The sequence below is a fragment of the Myxine glutinosa genome, chromosome 13, assembly GCF_964187855.1.
Source record: "Myxine glutinosa chromosome 13, kmMyxGlut1.1, whole genome shotgun sequence".
Taxonomy (NCBI): Eukaryota; Metazoa; Chordata; class Myxini; order Myxiniformes; family Myxinidae; genus Myxine; species Myxine glutinosa.
In genome coordinates, this window is record NC_136273.1 from 54,737,218 (window position 1) to 54,761,548 (window position 24,331).

General features: G+C 43.7%; 1 protein-coding gene across 6 annotated transcripts in view; it reads right to left on the minus strand.

Annotated features, from left to right (window-relative positions):
- Positions 1-24,331, minus strand: part of LOC137438361 (DENN domain-containing protein 1A-like) — a 386,103-nt gene that overhangs the window by 205,506 nt on the left and 156,266 nt on the right. For all 6 annotated transcript variants that reach the window (XR_013621219.1, XR_013621220.1, XR_013621218.1 and 3 more), the window contains exon 5: positions 11,484-11,603. Coding sequence is in view for 3 of the 6 variants with exons in the window: in XM_078767519.1 (XP_078623645.1) it covers positions 11,484-11,603 (120 nt within the window). In the remaining 3 variants the exon portion in view is untranslated. The remainder of the gene's footprint in view (positions 1-11,483; positions 11,604-24,331) is intronic.

Sequence of the window (24,331 nt, forward strand, 5' to 3'; positions counted from 1 at the left end):
CTGGGGTGGAGCCGTCTCCCTCCGTTCAGCGCGTCTCTCCAACGACAGGGGGGTATTGCAGGCAGGCAGGTAGGTAGGTAGGTAGGGCTTGCGGTGGATTGCGCTCCTCTTCCAGGTCATCCCCCAGCGTATCTCTCAAGGCCTCTCTGTGGTGCAGCCTCGTTGCTCCTCTCCAGCTCATCTCCAGTCATCCCTCATCTGGACTCGTAAAGCAGTCCCCTGCAGTCGCTTTTATCACCTCCGGCGAAATCAAGCCGCCGACTCCGAGGGCGCGCCTACCGGGTCACTCACCGCGGTGTTGATTGGCTGTTAGGGCTGGTTCACTCCTTGCTTCTTATGACGAGGTGGAGACACGCCTTTCTTCCCCAACCTTACCTCGTGGCCAATGGTGGTTTGAAGAAAACCAGCCAAAATGCGGAAGGCAATTGGAAGGGAGGTTTTGGGGAAATTGGAAGGGCCTACGCTTATTTTGTTTGATACAATGCAAAGTCAATCTAGTGGAAAACACATACTTAGCCTACATGGAATAAGGAAATACACTATTTAAAAGATATATCGTGACCTGCGTGTATGTTCTATGAAATTAATTAGGAGGACGGCTGCGACCATTATTTACATTACCAGGATGTTACCATACCAAAACCATACTCTTCACATCCGTTACCCTTCCTCCAAAATTGTTACACTCCTCAAAACCCGTTACACTTCCCAAAACCCGTTACACTTCTCCAAAATCGTTACACTGCACCCTCCTTTCTTCAGGCACGTCCTCGGGCCTACTAGACTTAACTGAGTGTGACATGTAGGTGTAATTCCCTCTACAATTAACCTGACCCTGAGTGTGACAATTTTAAAACACAAATAAGTATGTCCCCCTATTGCATTGCATCCTGTCTAACAGACTCAAGCCCACAGCTAACCGAATTACGGAATTATTCTGAAACTATACATTTACGGTGGGGAGCATTATTTACAATGACGTGATTTCTTATTTACAACGCAACCCAGGACCTGTGTGTTTTTTTCTTTTCTTTTTAGGGAACAAGAGAAAGAAATTCCTGTCGGGAGGGAGGAGACAGCACGCATTGCATCGATGCACCAGTACCAATACCACCAAAGCACCCAAAAGCACCCAAACACCACAAAGCACCCAAAAACACCATCCGGTGCGGTTACCATGGTTCATAATAAACACAACAAAACAACTGGTGGTGGTCTTCTCCTTCTCTGCTGGGCCGATGTTCTTCCCGACGTCTTCTGGCTTCATGCGGCCTATTTGGACATACTAAAAAAAAGCACAACTTGTGTCCATTTTTATTTAGGGCCTCAGGGGCCAACTAAGGGTGGTCCACCTGTTTGGCATAGGTGCCACCTTACCGAGGTCCGCAAGCAAGATTCCCTGGCCACTATGGCCGGTCTCCAACAGAGGTGCTCTGCCCCAGAACCTGGGGTCCATCAAGTGGTACTTGGCCGCCGAACAGCGGTCCATAAAGTGGTACATCAACGCAATGCGTGCTGGTTCTGGGAATCTCGGGCGCACAATGGCCACCTCACGCACGCTCCCCTCGGCACCCAATGGCGCACAGGTCATGTGGGAGACAAAAGAAAGACAATTGAGCGAGGGGTAAGGTCACAAGGGTACACGTCAAACAAGGCAATGCAAGGTGAAATGCGTACGGAGGGCGAAGTGAGAAAGCTCGTCCCTACCGTACGTCACCCCCCTGTCACCTACACTACCCTTGCTCTTACCCCATATTTACAAAATCTACCCATTTACAAATTCGTCACTACTGTCACGTCCTCCCCATATTTCCCTTATACCAAATTCGTCACCACAATCCCTCTACTTCAAAATTTGCCATCACCAAATTCATCATCAATCCTCATAAGGAGGCAGAGATGGAACATCAAAGCACAATGTCACACCCACGTCATGATGCGTCTCACAATCCAAACATTTGCATCATAAAAAATAATCAAAACATGGCATGGTGTGGAGTACCTGTCACCTCAGGTGAGTGGATGCAGATGGTGCGAGGAGATCCTTCATCCTAACTATCCTCTAAATGACTTTAACACACTTTACACTACCCGGGGTCTTTCCCTGCCAATCCATTGGCCAACTTACACTATGGGTTCTAATAACCAATTCCCATTGGCCAAACTGTGGTGCTCCTCAATTTGGGGTCTCACTCCCCCGATTCATCTCCCGGTGCTCTAGCACAATTTCTGGGCTGCGACGTGTACCTCTCCCAACAGGTCTACCCACCTGCACACCTCCACCACTGTAGTTGCCACCCGAGCTTACCTAGCTCCTCACCCTAACCTAACTACCTGGGGACAGCCCCTCTCCTGGCTCTGTCACCCCATGGTGCCCTCTGGCACTGGGCTACCCGGGTCCGTCCTCCGGATCCTCGGGCCCCATCCACACAACTACTACCGGCTCCCAGAGCCCACCTGCGGCCTCACCTGGCCGACATCCTTACAGTGGTGGAGTGCCCAAACCAACTACACACACTAACAGGCTACACGCCCAGCCATTTCCACAACACCAACGCACCCATCCACATACCATTCTGTCACCCGCACCACAGATGCCAATATCCAACTACAATTTACCTATACCCTCTACCTAACACTTACACTACCCGCCCCGGGTATCCGTGATGGGGGTCCACTCTTCCCCCATTCACACCTTCGCACCATCCACTCCACTCCACAATTTCCACCATACTCACTCCACGACCATCCATTCCAATACTCCATACCATTTATTCCATACACCTGCCCTCCATTCACCTGTCGTTGCACACCTGTGCAATCTCACCTGGTGCCACCTGCACCCTCCTTTCTTCCTGGACCACTTGGTCATCACAATACACAATCACCATCACTCACTCATACACTGCTCCATCCACCTGTTCAGTTGCACACCTGTGCAATCACACCTGTTCAATCACTCCCACACACGGCATCATCTCAGCTAACTCCTCCCCTCTGAAACTTGCGCTTCCCAGTCGTCCCTTTAAACTATTGCGCTCCCACGTCATTATCAACCACACTAACCTACCTGCGTCCCCACTACAGGTATCAGTCACTAACTAACCTTATCGTTACCTAAGGTCATCTTCGCTAGATCCCTATCATTATCCAAGCCCTCCCTGGCTCGTTTTCACTGCCATAAACCCCATAATCTATAGCGCATTTGCCCCCACCTGTGAGGGATGGTGGATTTGCCATCCCACCACATCGGGGGTCTCTCACTACCAATTTCGCTCGTCCAAATCCAACAATTCAAAAATTTTTCATTTACTGCCAATTCTATTCACTTTTCTAAATTTCGTTTCAAATCACTACTATCACTATCACCATCACCCGTCTACTTATTACATCCTCTCGGTGCGCCAATTCACATCACCCGTCTACTTATTACATCCTCTCGGTGCGCCAATTCACATCTACAGCCCGGCTTCGTACAGCCGAGCAATGAACGCGGGTCGTTTTTTGCCAGCGGCTGGATACGTCCCGCATTCGGGGCAGGGACGGAGGCTTACCCGGGCCGAGATCCCATGCACCACTTCGGCGTGGAGCCATCCAATGTCCCGATCTCGACCTGCCGGCACGTCTCAATAGAAAGTGGTCGCCATGACGACCCTTCCTATCGAGCTGCCCGCTCCGCCTTGTGGAGCCCGGACGCGGCCGCTCCACGCGAGGCCCAGCGTGGATCGCGCACGGCGGTCCTTTCGAACCCGCCGTGGCTCGGATCTCCGCTGGTTCTCGCGGCACGCGAAGCCCGGCACGCACCGAGGGCCCGATCCGGCTAAAAGTCGACCTAACCTTTAACCCGGTTACCGTCGACGCTTCACCTGCAGGCTTACATGCATACGCTACCTCTTTCTTGCTCATACATGCAGCCGTTCCCATTCTCCTCGTACCTTTTCTTTCACACCTCGGTACACTCACTCCGCTCACCGACTTGGTCACACACCTGACCACCGAACACTTTGGCACACATTCGTTGCTCGCACACCTCACCAATACACCGCTTCGCGCCCCCTCCTCGGTCACCTCCTCTGTGACAATCACAGGTGTGCCCTCATTCGCACACCCAACCACGTGCCTCACTACCAACTCAAATGTGCCTTCCCACACACGCTCTACCATTCCAGGTGTGCATCCTTCCATCCCAGGTGTACATCCTCGCTCACCTGTCACAACCAGCTCACTCTCCTTGTCACTCTCACTACTCTCACCACCACTCTTGACAGCGCACTCACCCTTACTTTCGACGGCACACTCTTTCCTCATGCACCCGTCCGTTACACACCTTTCTCGCGCACACTCTCCTGTTACACCCTCTGTAACACTCACCACAGACGTACACTTTCTCGTTACATCCTCTGTAACACTCACCACAGGTGTACACTCTCTCGTTACTTCCTCCGTAACACTCACCACACCGCGCTTCCATGTACCCCCTCGCACACGCGCTTCGACCGGCTCACTCCTGACGGCACACTCACTCCTCGGCGTGCACTTTTTCCTCACACACCCCATGGTCGGACATTCTCGCACACCTCTTTTTTCGCACACCTGACCTGTCACACACTTCACCAACGGCCTTTCACGAACACCCGGATCCAAATCAATCCCCAAGCCGACTGAATCTCCCCTCACATCATGTACATTGCCACTCACCTTGGCACCTCGTCCCCGCACCTCCTTTGCCACCTGCAAACTCTTTATTTGGTTAGTGAGCATCACATCATGATTTGAACACAGACCTTGTACATATTCCATGACTTCCTCCTTTATCTCCCTCTTAGTTTCTGTCCGTCCCTTCTTAATTTCACTCACCTCTTCTCCCACTTCCTCTAATTTTTGTTTAACCTCTTTTATTTCTCGGTGCGTCTCCTCAAGTTCGTCCTCTAAGGCTACCGTGACCGTTTCTACGTGCGTCCTTACCTCCCGGTCCTTCGTCTCCATTGCTTCTGTCACCTCTTCCACCCTCATTGTCAGTTCCTCCCGTACCATCTGACATTGCCTCTGCGTCGCTATTAATTCGTTTTTAATTTCTTTTTGTGTCGCCTTCAACCCTCCTAGTACCGCAGTGTTCTTTTGAACCTGCTCCACTAACTTAGTTTGTCCCTCTGTCAGCTGCTCTACTCCTTTCGTCAGATCTTCTATTCCCCCCTGTAACTTTGCCGTATTATTTCTCACCTCTTTCTCTATACGCTTTTCGCCTCGCTTTACCTCCTCGCGTAGCCCCGAGACCTCCTCACTCATCCCTCTTCGTATTTCCTCCATCTGGTTCCCCATCTGTTCGATTTCCCGGGCGGATTGTTCCCCCATTTCCCGCAATTTGTCCTCCATCCTATTTTCTAACCCCATTAATTTCTTGTCCAACTCCTTAAAATTATTGTCTAACCCCTCACCGGTACCCCTCGCTTCGTCCCTCATTACCCCCATCATTCTGCTTTCCATTTTCGCACTATCAGCCCTTGCTTCGTCCCTCATTTTGTCCATAAGGGCACCGATTTGTAGCAACAAAAGGTCCGAATCCAACGGCGGCGCTGCTACTGTCGCGGGCGTGGCAAAATTTGGTGCCGCTACACCCACGTGCGCGAGGACGCCATTTTGCACGCCTGCTACTCCCTCAACCGCCTCCTCATTGCTCTCCTCCTCCCTTTCTTCCACATACATTTCCCCTGGTTCCTGGGTTACCCCTAACCCGTCTATCTCCCCCACCGACATCCGATCGCCTTGATTGTCCATGGCGCGATCTCAAAATTCGGGTTTTATAAAACAACACAATTTTGGCAGCTCGTAATTTTGACCAAGATTTTTTTTTTTTTTTTAAAATTTGGGCCTAACAAATTTAGTCCCGGGTCCGAATCCGACTCCTCGACACCAATTGTTACTATAACACAATTGGTGTTCCAAAATTTGGGCCTAACAAATTTAGTCCCAGGTCCGAATCCCAACTCCTGACAACCAATTGTTACGGACACGGTTTTTGGATGTTATTTTACCGAGCGGTGGTGTATTTAACCGCGTCCGAACAGTTACTCCCCGATTAGAACCCGATTCCACCCGAACGTTGACTAATCGCGCTACAGATATTCAATTGGGAAACCTCTAAAGCGACCGAAAGAGAAGAAGAGAGAAGAAAGACAGAGTTTGGAGGAAGAACAGATTTATTATACACACACAAGCAATATTTTAGAGCGACCAATATTATTTACAGCAATAGATGGAAAAGAGCAGTCACACAGTGCATTGTTAACTTATTCTATTTCATTTACTTAATCCCCAAGACAAACGAGTAGGACAGGACGTTCACACTCACACGGTGGATATTGCAGGCAGGTAATGGCTCGAGGAGTCGATTGCTTGAGAGGAAGGCAAGGTCGGAGGCCGCAGCACCCCTCGCGGTTTTGGCGGGAAAACCTCCGTCGCGTATCCGCGGCCGTCACGCGCTGGCTCGGCACACCTGCTCCTCTTCCTGGGGTGGAGCCGTCTCCCTCCGTTCAGCGCGTCTCTCCAACGACAGGGGGGTATTGCAGGCAGGCAGGTAGGTAGGTAGGTAGGGCTTGCGGTGGATTGCGCTCCTCTTCCAGGTCATCCCCCAGCGTATCTCTCAAGGCCTCTCTGTGGTGCAGCCTCGTTGCTCCTCTCCAGCTCATCTCCAGTCATCCCTCATCTGGACTCGTAAAGCAGTCCCCTGCAGTCGCTTTTATCACCTCCGGCGAAATCAAGCCGCCGACTCCGAGGGCGCGCCTACCGGGTCACTCACCGCGGTGTTGATTGGCTGTTAGGGCTGGTTCACTCCTTGCTTCTTATGACGAGGTGGAGACACGCCTTTCTTCCCCAACCTTACCTCGTGGCCAATGGTGGTTTGAAGAAAACCAGCCAAAATGCGGAAGGCAATTGGAAGGGAGGTTTTGGGGAAATTGGAAGGGCCTACGCTTATTTTGTTTGATACAATGCAAAGTCAATCTAGTGGAAAACACATACTTAGCCTACATGGAATAAGGAAATACACTATTTAAAAGATATATCGTGACCTGCGTGTATGTTCTATGAAATTAATTAGGAGGACGGCTGCGACCATTATTTACATTACCAGGATGTTACCATACCAAAACCATACTCTTCACATCCGTTACCCTTCCTCCAAAATTGTTACACTCCTCAAAACCCGTTACACTTCCCAAAACCCGTTACACTTCTCCAAAATCGTTACAATATATATATATATATATATATATATATATATATATATATATATATATATATATATATATATATATATATATATATATATACACATACATATATATATATATATATATTATATACATACATACATACATACATACATACATATATATATATATATATATATATATATATATATATATATATATATATATATATATATATATATGCACATGTATATATTTAAGGCTTTTTTGGCTAAACAGTTGCATAGACTCTGCCTACTAGGCAGGAGCTTAGCAGAGCTGGAGCTCCCTCCATCTCCATATAGGATTGATCTGCTCTCCGCTTCTGTTCAACGTCGTCAAGGGCCAACAAGCCCGGTACATGTGTCCGTGGATGCTCCCTCTCCGAGGAGAACTTGTCTATAAAATCGAGAATTTCATTCTCTTACCGGTATTGGCTGCAGTACAATCCTACGGAGATGTAGGGGGCTGTTTGCTAAGCTTCTGCCTAATAGGTGGAACTGATGCAACTGTTTCGCCAGAAGAGCCTTTAAAAAATTTAAATGGTTCCTGGCTGCTTCCACAACTTTTTGTGTACCACAGACAGGTTGATGTGAGGCAGGCATTTCCTTTTGATCAGGTTGCATGCAGCAATAACAGGTGCGGCACTTGCTTCCTGGTACCCACTACAGTAATGTGGTCCGATCTCGATCGACTTAATGTCTTGTCACATTGAGGGTAGTCCCAGTGAACTAGGCTGTTAAAATCATGCTTGAGAGTTTGGAACAGTCTGATGATTGGAAAAAGCCTGGCCCAAACAGCCAGATGACTGAATGACAGAATGTCGGTCTGCTGGAGATGTGTCTGGATAGTATGATGTTCATGTACGACACGACATTATAAACATATTTTTGCTGGGCTCAAGAGTGTCTGCAATGGTGTCCGACCTCGTCATGGAGGAGTTACAATTATGGTTTTTGGAAATGAAAATGATTGGTTACAAAAATATTGGAACAGGTACGTGGATGACACACGTGGTTGATCACCTTTTTGAACAATTGGGTAAGTTTCTCCAAAAAATCAAATTCACAAAAGAAATGGAGAAAGAGGAAAGATCGGCTTTATACGTAGATGTTGAGGTCCACTGGAAATTTGACGGTTCTTTCGAGACAACGGTATATAGGAAACCATCACACACCAATAAACTATCATATTTCAATTTGTATAATCCCGACACTGAAAGAGAGGCAACAACAGAGGCTGCAGGCCTGCGAAAATAACTGGGTCAGGGGGATAGTGGGAGTGAAGCGGGTGGCTATGAGGGTGGGGGTTGTCGTCGGATAAATGTTCATGCAAGGCTGAAGACAATCTTCATGAAAACTTCATGAAACACAATCCGTCGGGTAAATGTTAATTCATAAGCAAAATCATAAAGATGTAGAAAATAAAGAAAGAAAGGAGGAAAATTAGGAAAAAAAGAAAAACAAAAAAAGGAAAAGAGCAAGAAAGGACAAATAAAATAAAGAGAGCAAAGAACGATATGAAAGAAGAAAAATGTAAGAAAGAAAAAAGAAGAGTAAAGTTTAAAAAAAAAAAAGGGTGGGGGTAGAGGAAAACCCTTTTACATTCATCGATTAAGGTAGTCCCTCAACAATACAAATCGACACTGCATTTGAATGATTATAAGATTAACTAGAATGGCACTCGGAAGAGTGCATACCGTCACCAGGCTGAGCAGTTTACGTTTTGTATCCCACTAATGAGCTAGATCTGGAATCGGACCTGAACCAAAATCTTATCAGCTTGTTCTTGTCACCTAAACAACTCATCCACCTAGTTTCGTCCAAATCCATCCACAACGTTTTGACACATCTTGCTTTCTATCATTTTTAGTACTCCCAATGGTGAAGAATCACTTTTAAAAACTTATCGTATCGGATCTGGATCTGGACCTTCACCAAAGCCAAATCAATTCTTCCTTGTCGCACACCTAACCTAACCTATCCACCAAGCTTAGTCTGAATCCGTCCATACATTTTTGAGATATCCTGTTCACAGACAGACAAACAGTCAGACAGGTATGAAAACACAACCTCTATCCACCTTTGGTGGCGAAGGTAATCAACACTTCACTTTACTGATTCGAATGGTTAATCAACACTGCACTTTACTAAATCATATGGTTAATCAACACTGCACTTTACTGAATGATATGGTTAATCAACACTGTACTTTACTGAATGATATGGTTAATCAACACTGCACTTTACTGAATGATATGGTTAATCAACACTGCACTTTACTGAATGATATGGTTAATCAACACTGCACTTTACGGAATGATATGGTTAATCAACACTGCACTTTACGGAATGATATGGTTAATCAACACTGCACTTTACTGAATGATATGATGAATCAACACTGCACTTTACTGAATGATATGGTTAATCAACACTGCACTTTACTGAATGATATGGTTAATCAACACTGCACTTTACTGAATGATATGGTTAATCAACACTGCACTTTACGGAATGATATGGTTAATCAACACTGCACTTTACGGAATGATATGGTTAATCAACACTGCACTTTACTGAATGATATGATTAATCAACACTGCACTTTACTGAATGATATGGTTAATCAACACTGCACTTTACTGAATGATATGGTTAATCAACACTGCACTTTACTGATTCATTTGGATAATCAACACTGCACTTTACTGATTAATTTGGATAATCAACACTGCGGCTTTACTGATTAATTTGGATAATCAACACTTCACTTTACAGATTCATATAGATAATCAACACTGCGCTTTACTGATTAATTTGGATAAACAACACTGCACTTTACAGATTCATATCGATAATAATCAACACTGCGCTTTACTGATTAATTTGGATAATCAACACTGCGCTTCACTGATTAATTTGGATAATCAACACTGCACTTTACAGATTCATATAGATAATCAACACTGCGCTTTACTGATTAATTTGGATGATCAACACTGCGCTTTACTGATTAATTTGGATAATCAACACTGCGCTTTACTGATTAATTTGGATAATCAACACTTCACTTTACAGATTCATATAGATAATCAACACTGCACTTTGCTGATTAATTTGGATAATCAACACTGCGCTTTACTGATTAATTTGGATAATCAACACTGCACTTTACTGATTAATTTGGATAATCAACACTGCGCTTTACTGATTAATTTGGATAATCAACACTGCACTTTACTGATTAATTTGGATAATCAACACTGCACTTTACTGATTAATTTGGATAATTAACACTGCGCTTTACTGATTAATTTGGATAATCAACACTGCACTTTACTGATTAATTTGGATAATCAACACTGCGCTTTACTGATTAATTTGGATAATCAACACTGCGCTTTACTGATTAATTTGGATAATCAACACTGCACTTTACTGATGAATTTGGATAATCAACACTGCACTTTACTGATTAATTTGGATAATCAACACTGCGCTTTACTGATTAATTTGGATAATCAACACTGCGCTTTACTGATTAATTTGGATTATCAACATTTCACTTTTCCGATTCAAATGGTTAATCTTCATAATGAGAAGAAGATTTTTGAATGAAATACCAATGCTTGGGGCAAACTCTCCCTTTGCATATGGGGAGCACAACCCCATGAGACCTTGCTGTCTTGATGCATTGTTACAAAATTTGGACCATATCCGGCGGGGAGTTTGTGAGACGTTTCAGTCAAATGTTAACGGATGGACATACGTATGTGTATGGACAGACTGACAGCCGGGCACAGGGACCCACCCTGAGGTTATTTCTCAGAAATAACCTCAAAATGGCCGAATTTTGGAAGACACTCCTCTTTCCTTCTCTCTGCCGTCCCCTCCTCCCCCACACCCCCTCCGTACCCCGCAACCTCTTTCCACTTTTTTCATTCTTTCCTCAACTCCCCAATTACCTCTCTCGCTCCCTTCACCATCACTACCATGCAGACATAGCATGCAAATATACCTTCAATGGTCACAAGTAATGCAGAGTCAACATTGCGATGATGTACGAACAGAATATAAACAGTGAAGTGGTAATATTTTCAACATTCACCTCTGCTGATGGATATTATCAACAATTATGGTTAATCTGCTGACACACACAGTATAGTAGGCAAGACAAAGGCAAAGCCACTTATATACAATTACAGATGAAATGGATGTGAAAACTGTGCCGCACCTGAGGAAGCAAAGACAGCAGCGGCTAAAAGAAGAGAGACGGCAGAATCCGAACCGTTGCTTCCCATCAAGGTCCGTAAGCACGAAGGTAAAGTTTTGGCCAACGAGTCCACTGCTCACCCTGGTGTCCATGGGACCAGAAATCCACAGTGAACATGGTAGGAGGAGGAAGAGTGATCAGTTTCAATTGATGGCAGTAAATACACTTTTTTATAGAATGCATGAACTCAAAATTTCAACAGGTAACACACATAATATAAGAAGTTTGCAGTGATTTTTCTTATAATTATTTCTTTGATCAGAGTTGTTTCAAAGACCCTAATGTGTATGTCCTGTATATCACAAATTCAACTTCAAAATGCGAGGTAATTTATAACACGACAAGAATGGAATACTACGCACTTAAATATACTTCCCTCTGAACTTCTGTTTGAGATTTGGGATATCCATCCATTGTTGGGAAAACAGGAGCATGTCCAGGTTGGAATAGCCGGGATGGACCACAAATAAGTGTCAGCGATCGGGGATTTTGAAAATGATAAGTTTCTGAGTTATTTAGTCAAACTGCTGTCCATGATGTCTTTATACAAAAATGATTCATATAATCTTATCCTAATGTGAAGGTGACAAGTGAGTGAAAAACAGGATCTTGGCTTCAAAGGAGATCTCCATCATTATATTGCTGGTATCAACAGAAAATGGACCTGCATTGAATTTCATCTAAACTTCGTGGAAGTAACCACTGACATGCTGTTAAATGAAAAAGTAAACATGGGTTGAAATGATTTTCCTGGTACTTATAAACCCTGAGTAATGAAGATCCTCAAAACTACCGAAGAAGAAGCAAACAAGCTACAACTGGCAGACTAAGTAATCCAACAATAAAGTGTCAAACATTTATGATTGCTAATAATTCCATGTTTATCTTTGAAAGTGTTCTTGTAACAGTCACTTACAAACAAACATAAAAAAAACTGCCACAAGAAATTAATACTGGACACAAGGAGTTATTTAGGAGTCTTACAATTACTGTTTCTTGGGATGTCAAAAACATAAATTTGAACAATCTGTGTTGTATAAGGAGCCGTGCGTGCGTGCAGGTTCCACACATTGGTTGCCCAATTCACCTGACCACACCCACAATTTATAAACTACGGCCGCCAATTTAGGAACCCTTTAGAATGACCCTTTAGAATGCTTTAGAATGACCTTTTCTCCCAATCAGCGCTTTTCCTGCGGAGGTTATGCAGGTTTGCTATTATTTGTATTTTCTCTTAAAATTGTGATGGTATTCCTCTGTTTTAATGTGGGAATGCCCGTTTGCTTTTCTGAGTGGGAGGGAGGAGGGTGACAGTAAAGATGGGACAGCTTTAGTAGGGGGGTGTTGAAGTTGAAGGCTCGAGTGTGGGGAAGGGATCGATGCTTTAGGGTTGGGAAGGGAAGGGTGAGTGTTTACACACAGTAAAAGTGTAATTGTGTACATGTGGGTGCTTGTGTCACTGTCTGGGGGTGGGGGGGGGGGGCAGGGGTGACGTAAGCACAATATGGGTAATGTGCCAGTGTCAACAAAGTGTGCAATATACTGAACTCATATCTTAAGGATCAAACTTATTCCCCCTGGCCATTTTATGCCCAATAAAGACGAGAAATTGCAGGACAGAAGCCACATAAGCACAGCGTCCAAAGACCTATGGCTCTTACTTTGCACTAGTAGTACCGAGCAGGTGAATGAAGGTACCGATTTGTTTCCTCTTTTATGCACAAAGGTGCTTAGAACTTACAATGTTAAGCACACAGGAGCAGCTGGCTTCCAACACAACCAACAACTCCTTTGCAGAAACATAAGCGGTTTCTTTTCAAAGCCTTCAAAATTCCACACCCCAATCCCAAATCCTCCCCCTGCATATGCCATAAATCTATATCCCCTTATCTCCCCTTACACCTATCTATTCCAAATCACCTTCATCTTTTATTGCTGTTACATCTCTCCCCCATTCGATTTATTCATTTACAGTGCATTTAGAAAGTATTCACACCCCTTGACTTTTTCACATTTTGTTGTGTAAAATGAATATAAAATGGATTGAATTGAGATTTTTTTTGTCACTGATCTACAAATAGTCTACGATATAAGAGAGCCGTTGGTCTGTGTGTGTCTGTCTGTGTGTGTCTGTGTGTGTGTGTGTGTGTGTGTGTGTGTGTGTGTGTGTGTGTGTGTGTGTGTGTGTGTGTGTGTGTGTGTGTGTGTGTGTCGCCATATTTCTCAGATGGCTGAACGGATATTTGTCAAACTTTCAGAGGTTCATAAGTGAGTGTTTGGGAGTGTTTTCGGCAAAAAAAATAATCATTTTGGGGGATTTTTTTTAAAAAAACGCTCTATAGTGCCCAAGCCTTTTTGATTAATGACAGTTATATACAAGTACACATTCACAGAAATAAATACAAAACAATCACCAGACATTTCAACACAAATAATAAAACAATTCCGGAAGCGGTCGAAGTTGGTGGTAAGGCTTCTTCTTCCTTCCTTCTTCATACTTCATACTTAACTCAGAAACAATGAACAGCACATTCACCAGCATATATTCACCGAAAAGGTAAATTGATGATTTGACATTTGTGATGGATTCTGATTTGGATGTAATTGCTTTTCCATTGTATTTGCCGTCATTTCAAATATGTTAATGTTACTTTTTCGCTTGAGCAACGCCGGGTACTCCAGGTATAAATGCTTTTATACTTTCCTCCTTCCCTTCTCCGCTCCCCCAAAACAGAGGAGCCTGTCAAAGCCACCCCCCCCCCCCCCAAAAAGATGCATATGTAGTATATCTTTCCCCTCCCTCTCCCCTTCCCCCACTCCCTTCCTCACCCCTCCCTCTCCTGCTTCCTTCCCCCATCCCCCATCCCCCACCCCCCTCCCCCAGCAATGCCAGGTACTCTTGCTAGTACCCCATAATGACAAAGTGAGAACATGTTTTTAGAATCTTTTACAAAATAATTAAAAATGAAATACAGAAATATCTAATTTACATAGGTATTCAACCTGCGTCAATACTTCATAGAAGCACCTTTGGCAGTGATTCCATCAAGCTACTTCTCACATTGAAAACAATAGCCGAGTCAAAAATTCTACATGAGGAGTCGCTCCTATGGTGAAATTTTCGAGTCCATCAGACTAACAATTGCAGAAAAAAGAAATCATACTGATCGGGTCAAGTGTTGTACTTGTTGAAATATGACATCATAAATCAGCAACATTAATCAAAACATTGTGCTTGGTCTTCCATGTTTGATCATCTATGTAATTAGACTATGACCCAATTCAAACACGAGTTGCGGGATGGCTTGAACAAATGTGAGAATGAACATAATATGAGAATCATAAGAAAGGTTTTGGCTATGTTCGGTCAAAATCCCACAATTGATTTCAATGAATTTCAAATATTAATGGAGATGGACAAACTATTTATTGCAAGGACAGACAGAAAAAAAGCAAGCACAACAGTGTGTGTTCCCTCGAACATAGTTCTGGGTTCAGTAAAGAAGAGGAGATATAAAACAGACATTTGAGAATAGAAAAAGAAATGGCAGGTGATGTGACAGGGAGAGTGTTAAGGACGATGGAGAAGTGACAAGAGCAAGATCCATCATGGTCGCTGTTGTTTGCTTGGACTGAGACTTCAGAAGCAATGTCAAGTTTCAAAAGCATAAGCCAGTGTTTAAAAAAAAGAAAGCAGGCATCCATTTGGGAACAGTCCTTAGCTTTTCCAACTCATTGCTGCAGGAGGCAACAGCTGGCTGCTCTCCATCTAGCTGCTGCCAAAATCCTTTGAAGAGCATTTAAGCTCGGCATGAGATGATGAAATGCATCACAAGCTGTTCAGCTTGGTGACTGGCTCTTTGCGAGAAAAGTCCATTTGGAAGAGAAAGGTCTCCAAGGAAAGTTGCGGCAATTAATTAATGTTTATTTCCTACAAGGTCTCAGGCTCATTTTATGACAAAACAAAAGTTTTCGCATGATGAATAAATTCCATGGGTATACATATACTATACCCACCTTTCTTGACTCAAAGTAATCATACTGCAATTCTAGAAGTGTCTGTTTGTTAGATTGTTTGTGTTTGTTTTACATCCATAGATTTCTAAACCACAAAATGGATCGAGATGAAAACTGGTGGTTGTACTCAGGGAGTTCAGGAAAGGTTTTAGGTCCAGGGGTTAAGACATTCATAGTCACAAAGGTTAAGATTGGGGGGGAGGACCCCAATTCTTTCCATGTAAATGTGTATCGTAGCTCCAGATGAGAAGGAGTGGGGGTGGGGGGCATTACGAGGCACCCATCCATAATCCTGGAGAAATTAATCCATCTGAATGGACGGATTCTTCACGAGTCATAATATAATTCAAACAGTGTTTTTTGGTGGTTAGTTTGACTTCAATGCATTCCGAACCACTGAACAAAATGACCCCAATTTTCTCCATGTAAATATGTATGGAATAATGCCACTCCTAGTGGGAGGGGTTGCTCAAAGACAGGCAACAACATTTGCCAATTGTGGGAGAATTTTTTTAAATTTTTTTTGTATACTGAATCGAGGCTCGTGAGAGAGCTGACAACCGCGAGGGAAAGACAGTACAGGGGGACCGCGAGGGAAAGACAGCACAGGGGGACCGCGAGGGAAAGACAGCACAGGGGGACCGCGAGGGAAAGACAGCACAGGGGGACCACGAGGTAAAGACAGCACAGGGGGACCACGAGGGAAAGACAGCACAGGGGGACCGCGAGGGAAAGACAGCACAGGGGGACCACGAGGGAAAGACAGCACAGGGAGACCACGAGGGAAAGACCAATTTCTCGAGGGAAAGACTCCAAAATTAACTCAACCCGACCTTAGTGCTGGCGGAATCAACCCAGCCGTCCGGACTTCTGGCGGAATCAACCCAACCCGTCTGCTATTCTGGAGGAATCAACCCAACCCGTCTGCTATTCTGGAGGAATCAACCCAACCCGTCTGCAATTCTGGAGGAATCGACCTAACCCGTCCGTAATTCTGGAGGAATCAACCCAACCCACCCGCTAGGGTGCATCAAACGCCCAACTATTTTAAAAAAGATGTTGGATTGATCTGTCCCAAATTTTATTTTGTTCCAATCATAAAATAAAGTTGCTATGCAAAATTTGGTAAGGTTTGGACATCATCTTCTGGGTCCACCTCACCATTTCATATTTTGAGTCGGTGGTATCAGAGTTGGAAATTTGACACACAGCTGTTTTGAGGCCCATAAATAAAAATGAAAGGATTGACTGATTGCTACATATAATAACTCTTTGTAAAGGTATTATTGTGCTCTGTAGCAATATATCATCATCATAGGGATAGGGATACAATTCATTTATATACAAATAGTCAAAATAATGATTTTTTTCAAAATATGGATATAAAGCTAAATGAAGAGTATTTTTAAAATATAATATATAAATTAAAGAATATCCTGAATGTTGTAGTCATCTTGTCTTTACAGAGATCTTTTAACTAGACAAGATGATTAAAACAATTATTAGGCTATACTCTAATAAAATTGGATAATTGATTTATTTGTTGTACATAATTATGAAATGACATTATTGTTACTAATACTACCTTTTTCTTTCAGATAAAACAATGGATGGCACAGTAAAGAAAGCATCTGTTGCAACAAGAGAGTCCAGTCCACCAAGGTGTTTGGTCTTGGAAGTGCCATAACTGAACAAGATTCCCAGATCAATGGCACCAGACTTCCAACTTGTTTACAAGTACTACGTTGTTTCATGTGGCACACGGAAGATGGCAAACTTGAACGACGCTCTCGGTGGGAATCAGCAAAGCTTGTACTGCAGAAAGTGACACCATTTTATGGCAAGGCTAATATTCCTATCATCTCTGAACGCAAGGCTATTGAGAAAATTATCAAACTTGCAGATGATAATTCCAAGCTTAGATCAATCCCTATCAACCGAAGAACAACTCCAGCAAGCATCACAAAGGTGAATCAAATGGAGATGAAATTTATGGAGACATTTCCCTTGTGGCCCAATGATGCTAGTTCTCACATCAAGAATCCTGAAGACTTAGCATTCCTGGAATCTATGAAGACAGATCGCTGTGCAACATTTGGCTGCCAAGATAAACTGTTGGCAGATAAGATGCAGCGTGAACCGCGGGGAAAAAGAATCAGAGAGGCGAGCAAGTATGGAGCTGGAGTTCAACATAAATACTACAACCACTGTGTATAATATTAGTGACAGTGATGAAGAAGTAACTCTTGGACCTTCAACAAGCACACCAACAACCTCAAGAAGTCATCATCGTTTAGTTAGACCTGGCACATCAGTTTTCATTCCACATGACATCCTGAAGAGGCCCAGTCTTGTTTCACTGGCAACAAGGATGAAGATGACACCAACCCAACAGGCTGCTTTCACAGAAGCTCTTATTGAAGAAACAGGAGGGGATGTAGCGAAGGTGTCAACATCATATGCTACAGCAGATAAATCAAGACGCAAAATTGGACAGCATATTGCTACTACCTGTAAGGACAAATGGATACCTCCGAAGCTTGCTACGTTGCACTGGGACTCAAAGCTGCTTCCATGCTTAACTAACCAAAACACTTTTGAAGAACGCCTGGCTGTGCTTTTGGGTTCTCAAACTGATATGAAGCTGCTGGGTGTTCCATCCTACAAGCCTGGAACAGACCGTAAATCTGGAGATATAATTGCTCAGCTGACTAATAACCTACTTGAATCATGGAACTGCCAAGAGAATGTTGTCAACTTGACATTTGACACAACTGCATCTAACACCGGCCACATCAGTGCAGCTTGTGTAACAATTCAACAACGGCTTAACAAAGCTCTTCTGTGGTCAGGCTGCAGACACCACATTGGTGAAGTCATTCTTACGCACATTTTTACTGATCTTAAAGTTGAAGCATCTAAGTCACCAGATATCTTCCTCTTCTCAAGGTTTCGCAAGAACTTTGAAATGTTTCCACACACATTCAATGAACCACTTTCACGATTTGATCCATCTCAACTAAATGAAGCAGCAACAAGTTTGACAAGTGACTGGCAAAATAATGTTCTCAGACTCTGTCACACCGAGCAATCTCTAAGACGTGATGATTATTTGGAATTTGTTGATCTGTGTACTGTATTCCTTGATGGTGAAGTAGCTGAACATCAAATAACCTTCAAGCGTCCTGGTGCACTGCATAAAGCCAGATGGATGGCGAAGCTCCTCTACTCAATCAAATTATGTCTCTTCGAAAAACAAATCGCTGATCTTCCAGCAGGTACAATTACCACAGAAAAACAAGTGCCAAAGATCAGAGAATTTGTCACGTTTGTCACTCTAGTATACAGCTCCTGGTGGATGACATGTACCTCTGTCACCGATGCCCCATGGAATGACCTGCAGCTCATCTCCAAACTGAAACAGTATGAAGCTGTCAATGCTGGAATCTCAAGAAGTGCCCTGAAAGCCTTCAAACGACATCTCTGGTACTTCACAGAAGAGATGGTTCCACTTGCCCTCTTCAGCTCAGTTGTTCCTCATGACCATCGCCGTGCTCTGGCAGACAGACTTCTGGAGGTTCAGCCAGATTTTCCAGTAACCAACCCACAAGGACGGTTTGGTACTGGGTTTGGAAAGCCCAGATTTCCTGATGACTTGACTGAGAAGACCACTCTGGCTGATTTTGTTGGACCAGATTCATGGTACCTATTTCATCATCTGAAGCTTGACTGGGCATTTCTAGTTACCGATGTTCAAGAATGGACTAACTCTGCAGCCTACCAGACATCATGGACTAATGTTGAAGCCTTGAATGTGGTGAATGACTCTGCAGAAAGGGGAGTTAAGCTTAGCTCTGACTTCCTTTCAGCAGCCAGAAGTGAAGACCACTACCAAAATGTGCTACAAGTTGTTGAGCACAACCGCAAGGAGTAACCGAATCTTCGAAAGCGAGCAGCTCAAGACTAAACTGTCAGAAATATCCATGAAAACTACAGTATCTTTGTTTTGTTTCTATTTTCATGTTCATCCATAGTCAGATGTACTCGTATTAAGATGATAAATGCTAAGATTGTGTATATATGATTCTACTGTAATAAAAATTATATCATTCTGGTATCTATAATACATATGATTATACCAATAAAATCATGATTTTGACTATTTGTGTATAAGTGAATTATATCCCTATCCCTATGATGATTATATATTGCTACAGAGCACAATACTACCTTTCCAAAGAGCTATTGTATGTAGCAATCGGTCAATCCCTTCATTTTTATTTATGGGCCTCAAAACAGCTGCGTGTCAAATTTCTGACTCTGATACTACCGACTCAAAATCTAATTTGCTGAGGTGGACCCAGAAGATGATATCAAAACCTTACCAAATTTTGCATAGGAACTTTATTTTATGACTGGAACAAAATAAAATTGGGGACAGATTGTTTTCTTGACATAGGGGCGTTTGATGCACCCTACCACCCGCAATTCTGAAGGAAACAACCCAACCCGTCTGAAATTTTGGCAGAATCAACCCAACCCGTCCATTATTTCTGGCGGTTACAACCCACCTCGTCCGGAATTTTGGGAGAATTCGGTTCCGGTGTGTACCCCGGTTTAGAATAGGTACACCGTATCCCTGCGCATCGTAAGAGGCGACTAAGGGTTGGCGTCAGGAAGGGCATCCAGCCATAAAAACATTGCCTCAAATAGGGAACCATGATCGTCATAGGGCCCGCAAGGCTAACCCCCGCTCGAGCGGGGAAAATGGCCTTAAAACGATCATTCATTCATTCAAACCCACCATGTCAGTAATTCTGGAGGAATCAACCCACCACATCCGCATTTTGGGGGAAATAAACCCAATCCATCCGTATTTCTGGGAGAATCAACCTAACCAATCCACACTTCTGGTGGTCAGGGAGTAGTGAGTACAGGCAGTGGGGTAAGGGTGCAGCAACTGCAGGCAGTGGTGAGGGTACATCGACTGAAGGCTGTGGTGAGGGTACAGTGACTGCAGGCAGTGTTGAAGGTACAACGATCTAGACTCATTGCTGCCCATCTCAGAACAGTCCAGCGTTTGGTCTTGAACCATTCCTGGGTGCTTTTTGAAGTGTGTTTGGGGACATTGTCCTGCTGCAAGACCCATGGCCTTTGACGGAGACCCAGCTTTCTGACACTGGGTTGAACATTGCGCTCCAAAATGCCTTGGTAATCTCCTGATTTCATGATGCCATGCACACATTCAAGGCACCCAGTGCCAGAGGCAGCACAGCAACCCCAAAACATCACTGAACCTCCTCCATGTTTGACTGTAGGGAAGGTGTTCTTTTCTTTGAAGGCTTCATTTTGTTTTCTGTAAACATAGATATGATGTGCTTTACCAAAAAGCTCCAATTTGGTCTCATCTGTCCACATTACATTCTCCCAGAAGGATTTTGGCTTGTTCAGGTGTGTTTTGGAAAACTCCAGTCAGGCTTTCTTATGTCTCTCTCTCAGCAGTGGGGTCCTCCTGGGTCTCCTACCATAGAACCCCTTTTCATCGAGTTGGCGACGGATGGTGTGAGTTGAAACTGCCGTACCTTGTGTCTGAAGGTGAGCTTGGATCTGTTTGGCAGTTGATTGAGGTGCTTTCTTCACTATTCAAACAATCCTTCGCTGCAATCTTCGATAAAGTTTTCTCTTGTGGCCATGTCCAGGAAGGTTGGCTACAGTGTCATGGTCCTTAAACTTTCTGATAACATTGCGTACGGTGGACACAGGAACATCAAGGTCTCTGGAGATGGACTTGTAGCCTTGAGAATGTCCATGCTTGGCTACAATCCTGTGTCTGACCTCCTCAGACAATTCTCTGGTTTTCTTTCTTTTCTCTATGCTCATTGTGGTACACACCGTGAACCAAAACAGTAGAATGACTCCTTTTCTCCCTTCAAAATGGTTGAACGAGTGATTTTTATATTGCAGGCACCTGCAACTCACCACAGATGAGTTCAATTCCAAAGTAAAGGACAATCACCTGCTTGAAATCTAATTCTTTCTAACTACTTCTAAAAGGTGCAAATAATATTGTCCAGGCCATTTTAGGATTTCTGTGTGGAATAAGCGAAGATTTTGTCATTTTTTTCTGCTTTTTTGTTTTGTTCCACTGCAAACCAAAGAAATACATATGTGGATACCAAAATATTTTTTGAATTTCAACTATTTTCTGGAAGAAATGGTGCATTATTTGAAAAAAGTGAAAGGGTGCCAATATTTTAGGCCACGACTGCAGGTAGGAATGAGGCCAAATTATTTAATTGAGTTTTAATTTTTAGTTTTAATTGGAGACAGTTTTAATTGGCGATTAAACCCTCTCAGCTATTCTTCATGAAGAATGAGGAATCTACATATTTCGAGTTGTGTGCAGTTTCAAAGGAGAAGGAGTAAGGAACCGTGAAGGAACGTTAAATGACATCACATCAGGTCACAGTAGGAGGACGTTGGTTGTGGTACAAATAGGAGAAAATGTTGGAGGGAAAGTTTACCCCAAGGATTTGAAAAATAGGTATAAGGATATTGGGATGGGAAAGACTTGGGATCGATGTGATAGGAAAGAGAAAATAGGAGGTGTTGCAATCTGGGTAAAGGCAGCATTGCATTGAGAAAAAGGATGACATCAACGAGGGAATTAATGTGGAGGATTCTGTATGGAAATAGATTTGTGATTGTAAGAACAGTAAGATACTGGTAGGATGCTTTTATAGGTCTACTGGTGTGACGGAACAGGAGGAGGGAGGAGTACATTAATAATTCAGAAAGGCATGTGACAAGGGAAGAGTATTGATTATGGGGAATTTTAACTTGCCAGGGATCAATTGGGTTCAGGAACAGGGAAGTGGCAGAGCAGATGAGCATTTCCTAGATCTAGTCCAGGATTGCTTTTCAACTCAGTTTGTACACAAGTCCATGAGGGGGTGTGCAGTGTTAGACCTCCTTTTAAGCAATAATCCCAATACGGTTGAGGCGGTGGATGTTGGGGAGCATTTAGGATCAAGAGACCATAAATAGTGTGTTCAAGGATTTTGTTTGGAGTTAGAGTTCAGAATAGTCGAGTAAAGCTATTGGATTTCAGGAAGGCAAATCTTGAGGGTATGAAGAGAGTTGGGTGATGTAGATTGGGATTGGCTAACAAGGGGACAATCAGCATCAGAGAAATGGGAAACCTTCAATGAGCAAATGTGTAGAGTACAGATTAAGTATATTTCAAGTTAGTGTAAAACTAGAAGCAGAAAGTGTTAACGGTAGTTGAGTAGTGAGATAAGGAATGCTATTAAGGAGAAGGTATTTAATTATTCAGTGTCACCATAGTTCGATCTATATCAGCATAGGAGTAAACAGAGGCAAGTTAAGAAAATACTTATACAGGCCAAAAGAGAGTATGAGAAGGATTAGCATAATAATATTAAGCATAATAAATATCAAGGCATTATGTAATAAAATTGAGAATAAAGACCAGGTTTGGACAAGTGTGGGCCCATTGAGAAATAGCACAGGTAGAGTGGCTAGTGAGGAAAGTGAGACGGCAGGCTTATTAAACAGGTATTTTGCTGCAGCATTTGCACGGGAACAGTCAGGATAATTGCCAATAGCTGAGAGTATCTATAAAGGAGGCGAGGAAGGACTTTTACAGAAGATCCAGGTCGGAGATGGAGGAAGTAAAGGAACAGCTAGGGAAGATAAGAGTAGATAACACTCCTGGGCAGATAATATGCATGCACCCGAGAGTATTGGGGGAGGTGGTTGAGCAGGTAAACAAGATGTTAATAAAAATGGCAGTATTTTTGTCGTGCGTGGGATGAAGAAATGCAAAGTGTTCACCTGAACGGAACACATGGGTTTATTCCGAAACCACAAACAAGTAAACACAACAAGGAAATTTCAATAATAATGGATTAATAAAAATAAACCAAGGAATAACATGAATGCTGAGGTAAACTAATTCCTAACTGAGGCACCTCCACATATGGACTCAAAAACAGACAAGGGGAAAGACAATGAAAATAAAATGTTTCCTTTAGCCGGCCGACACTCAGCTCTGCGTCCCAAATGGGTCCTTCTGCGAGGTTGGCAGCTGGGGACGATGCTCAGAGTTTGAAGTCCCACTTGCGGGAACATGACACAAGATGATGGCGGTGCCGCTCTCGACGGTGCCACGGACATGAGGTGAGCTAAAGTCAAGAGGTTGTCTTTTAGGCTCCTCCACCGCTTAGGGATGTTTAGCGTGGCCTCCAGCCCACCAAAGAAAAGAGCTGCTGTCGACTCCCTCTCTCCTCCAAAGCGCACCAACTCCACGGCCCACCAAACCAAAAAAATATGGCGAGTCTTGTTCGAGCAGCTCTGCTCTCTCTCAGCTCTCGAAGCTTCTCTCTGACGTCACCCCCCCCTTGCCCTCGTCACTCCCGGGGCGTGGCCTGCCGGTTCTGCTCTTCCATGCCCATCGTACCACTACGGGGTAATCGGGGTATGGCCTTTTGCCATAAGTGTTCATGTGAGCGGGGCTTAGTCCGATCGGCTCTGCTCGGGTTCTGTCGGCGGTTGTTGTCGTTAAAAGGAGGTTTTCACGGCTGGCCTGGGTAAATGTAAAACGTCAGGGAAAAATTACAGAGGGGATCCACATACTGGGGAAAACTAAACTTAATCCCTAACTAATTAGCATGGCTTCACCCCTCATGTGAAGACACATAAACAATGTTAAGCTAGTTTCCCTACTATGCAACAATAAATTACATCAACTAGGGAGATACCCGTGCTAC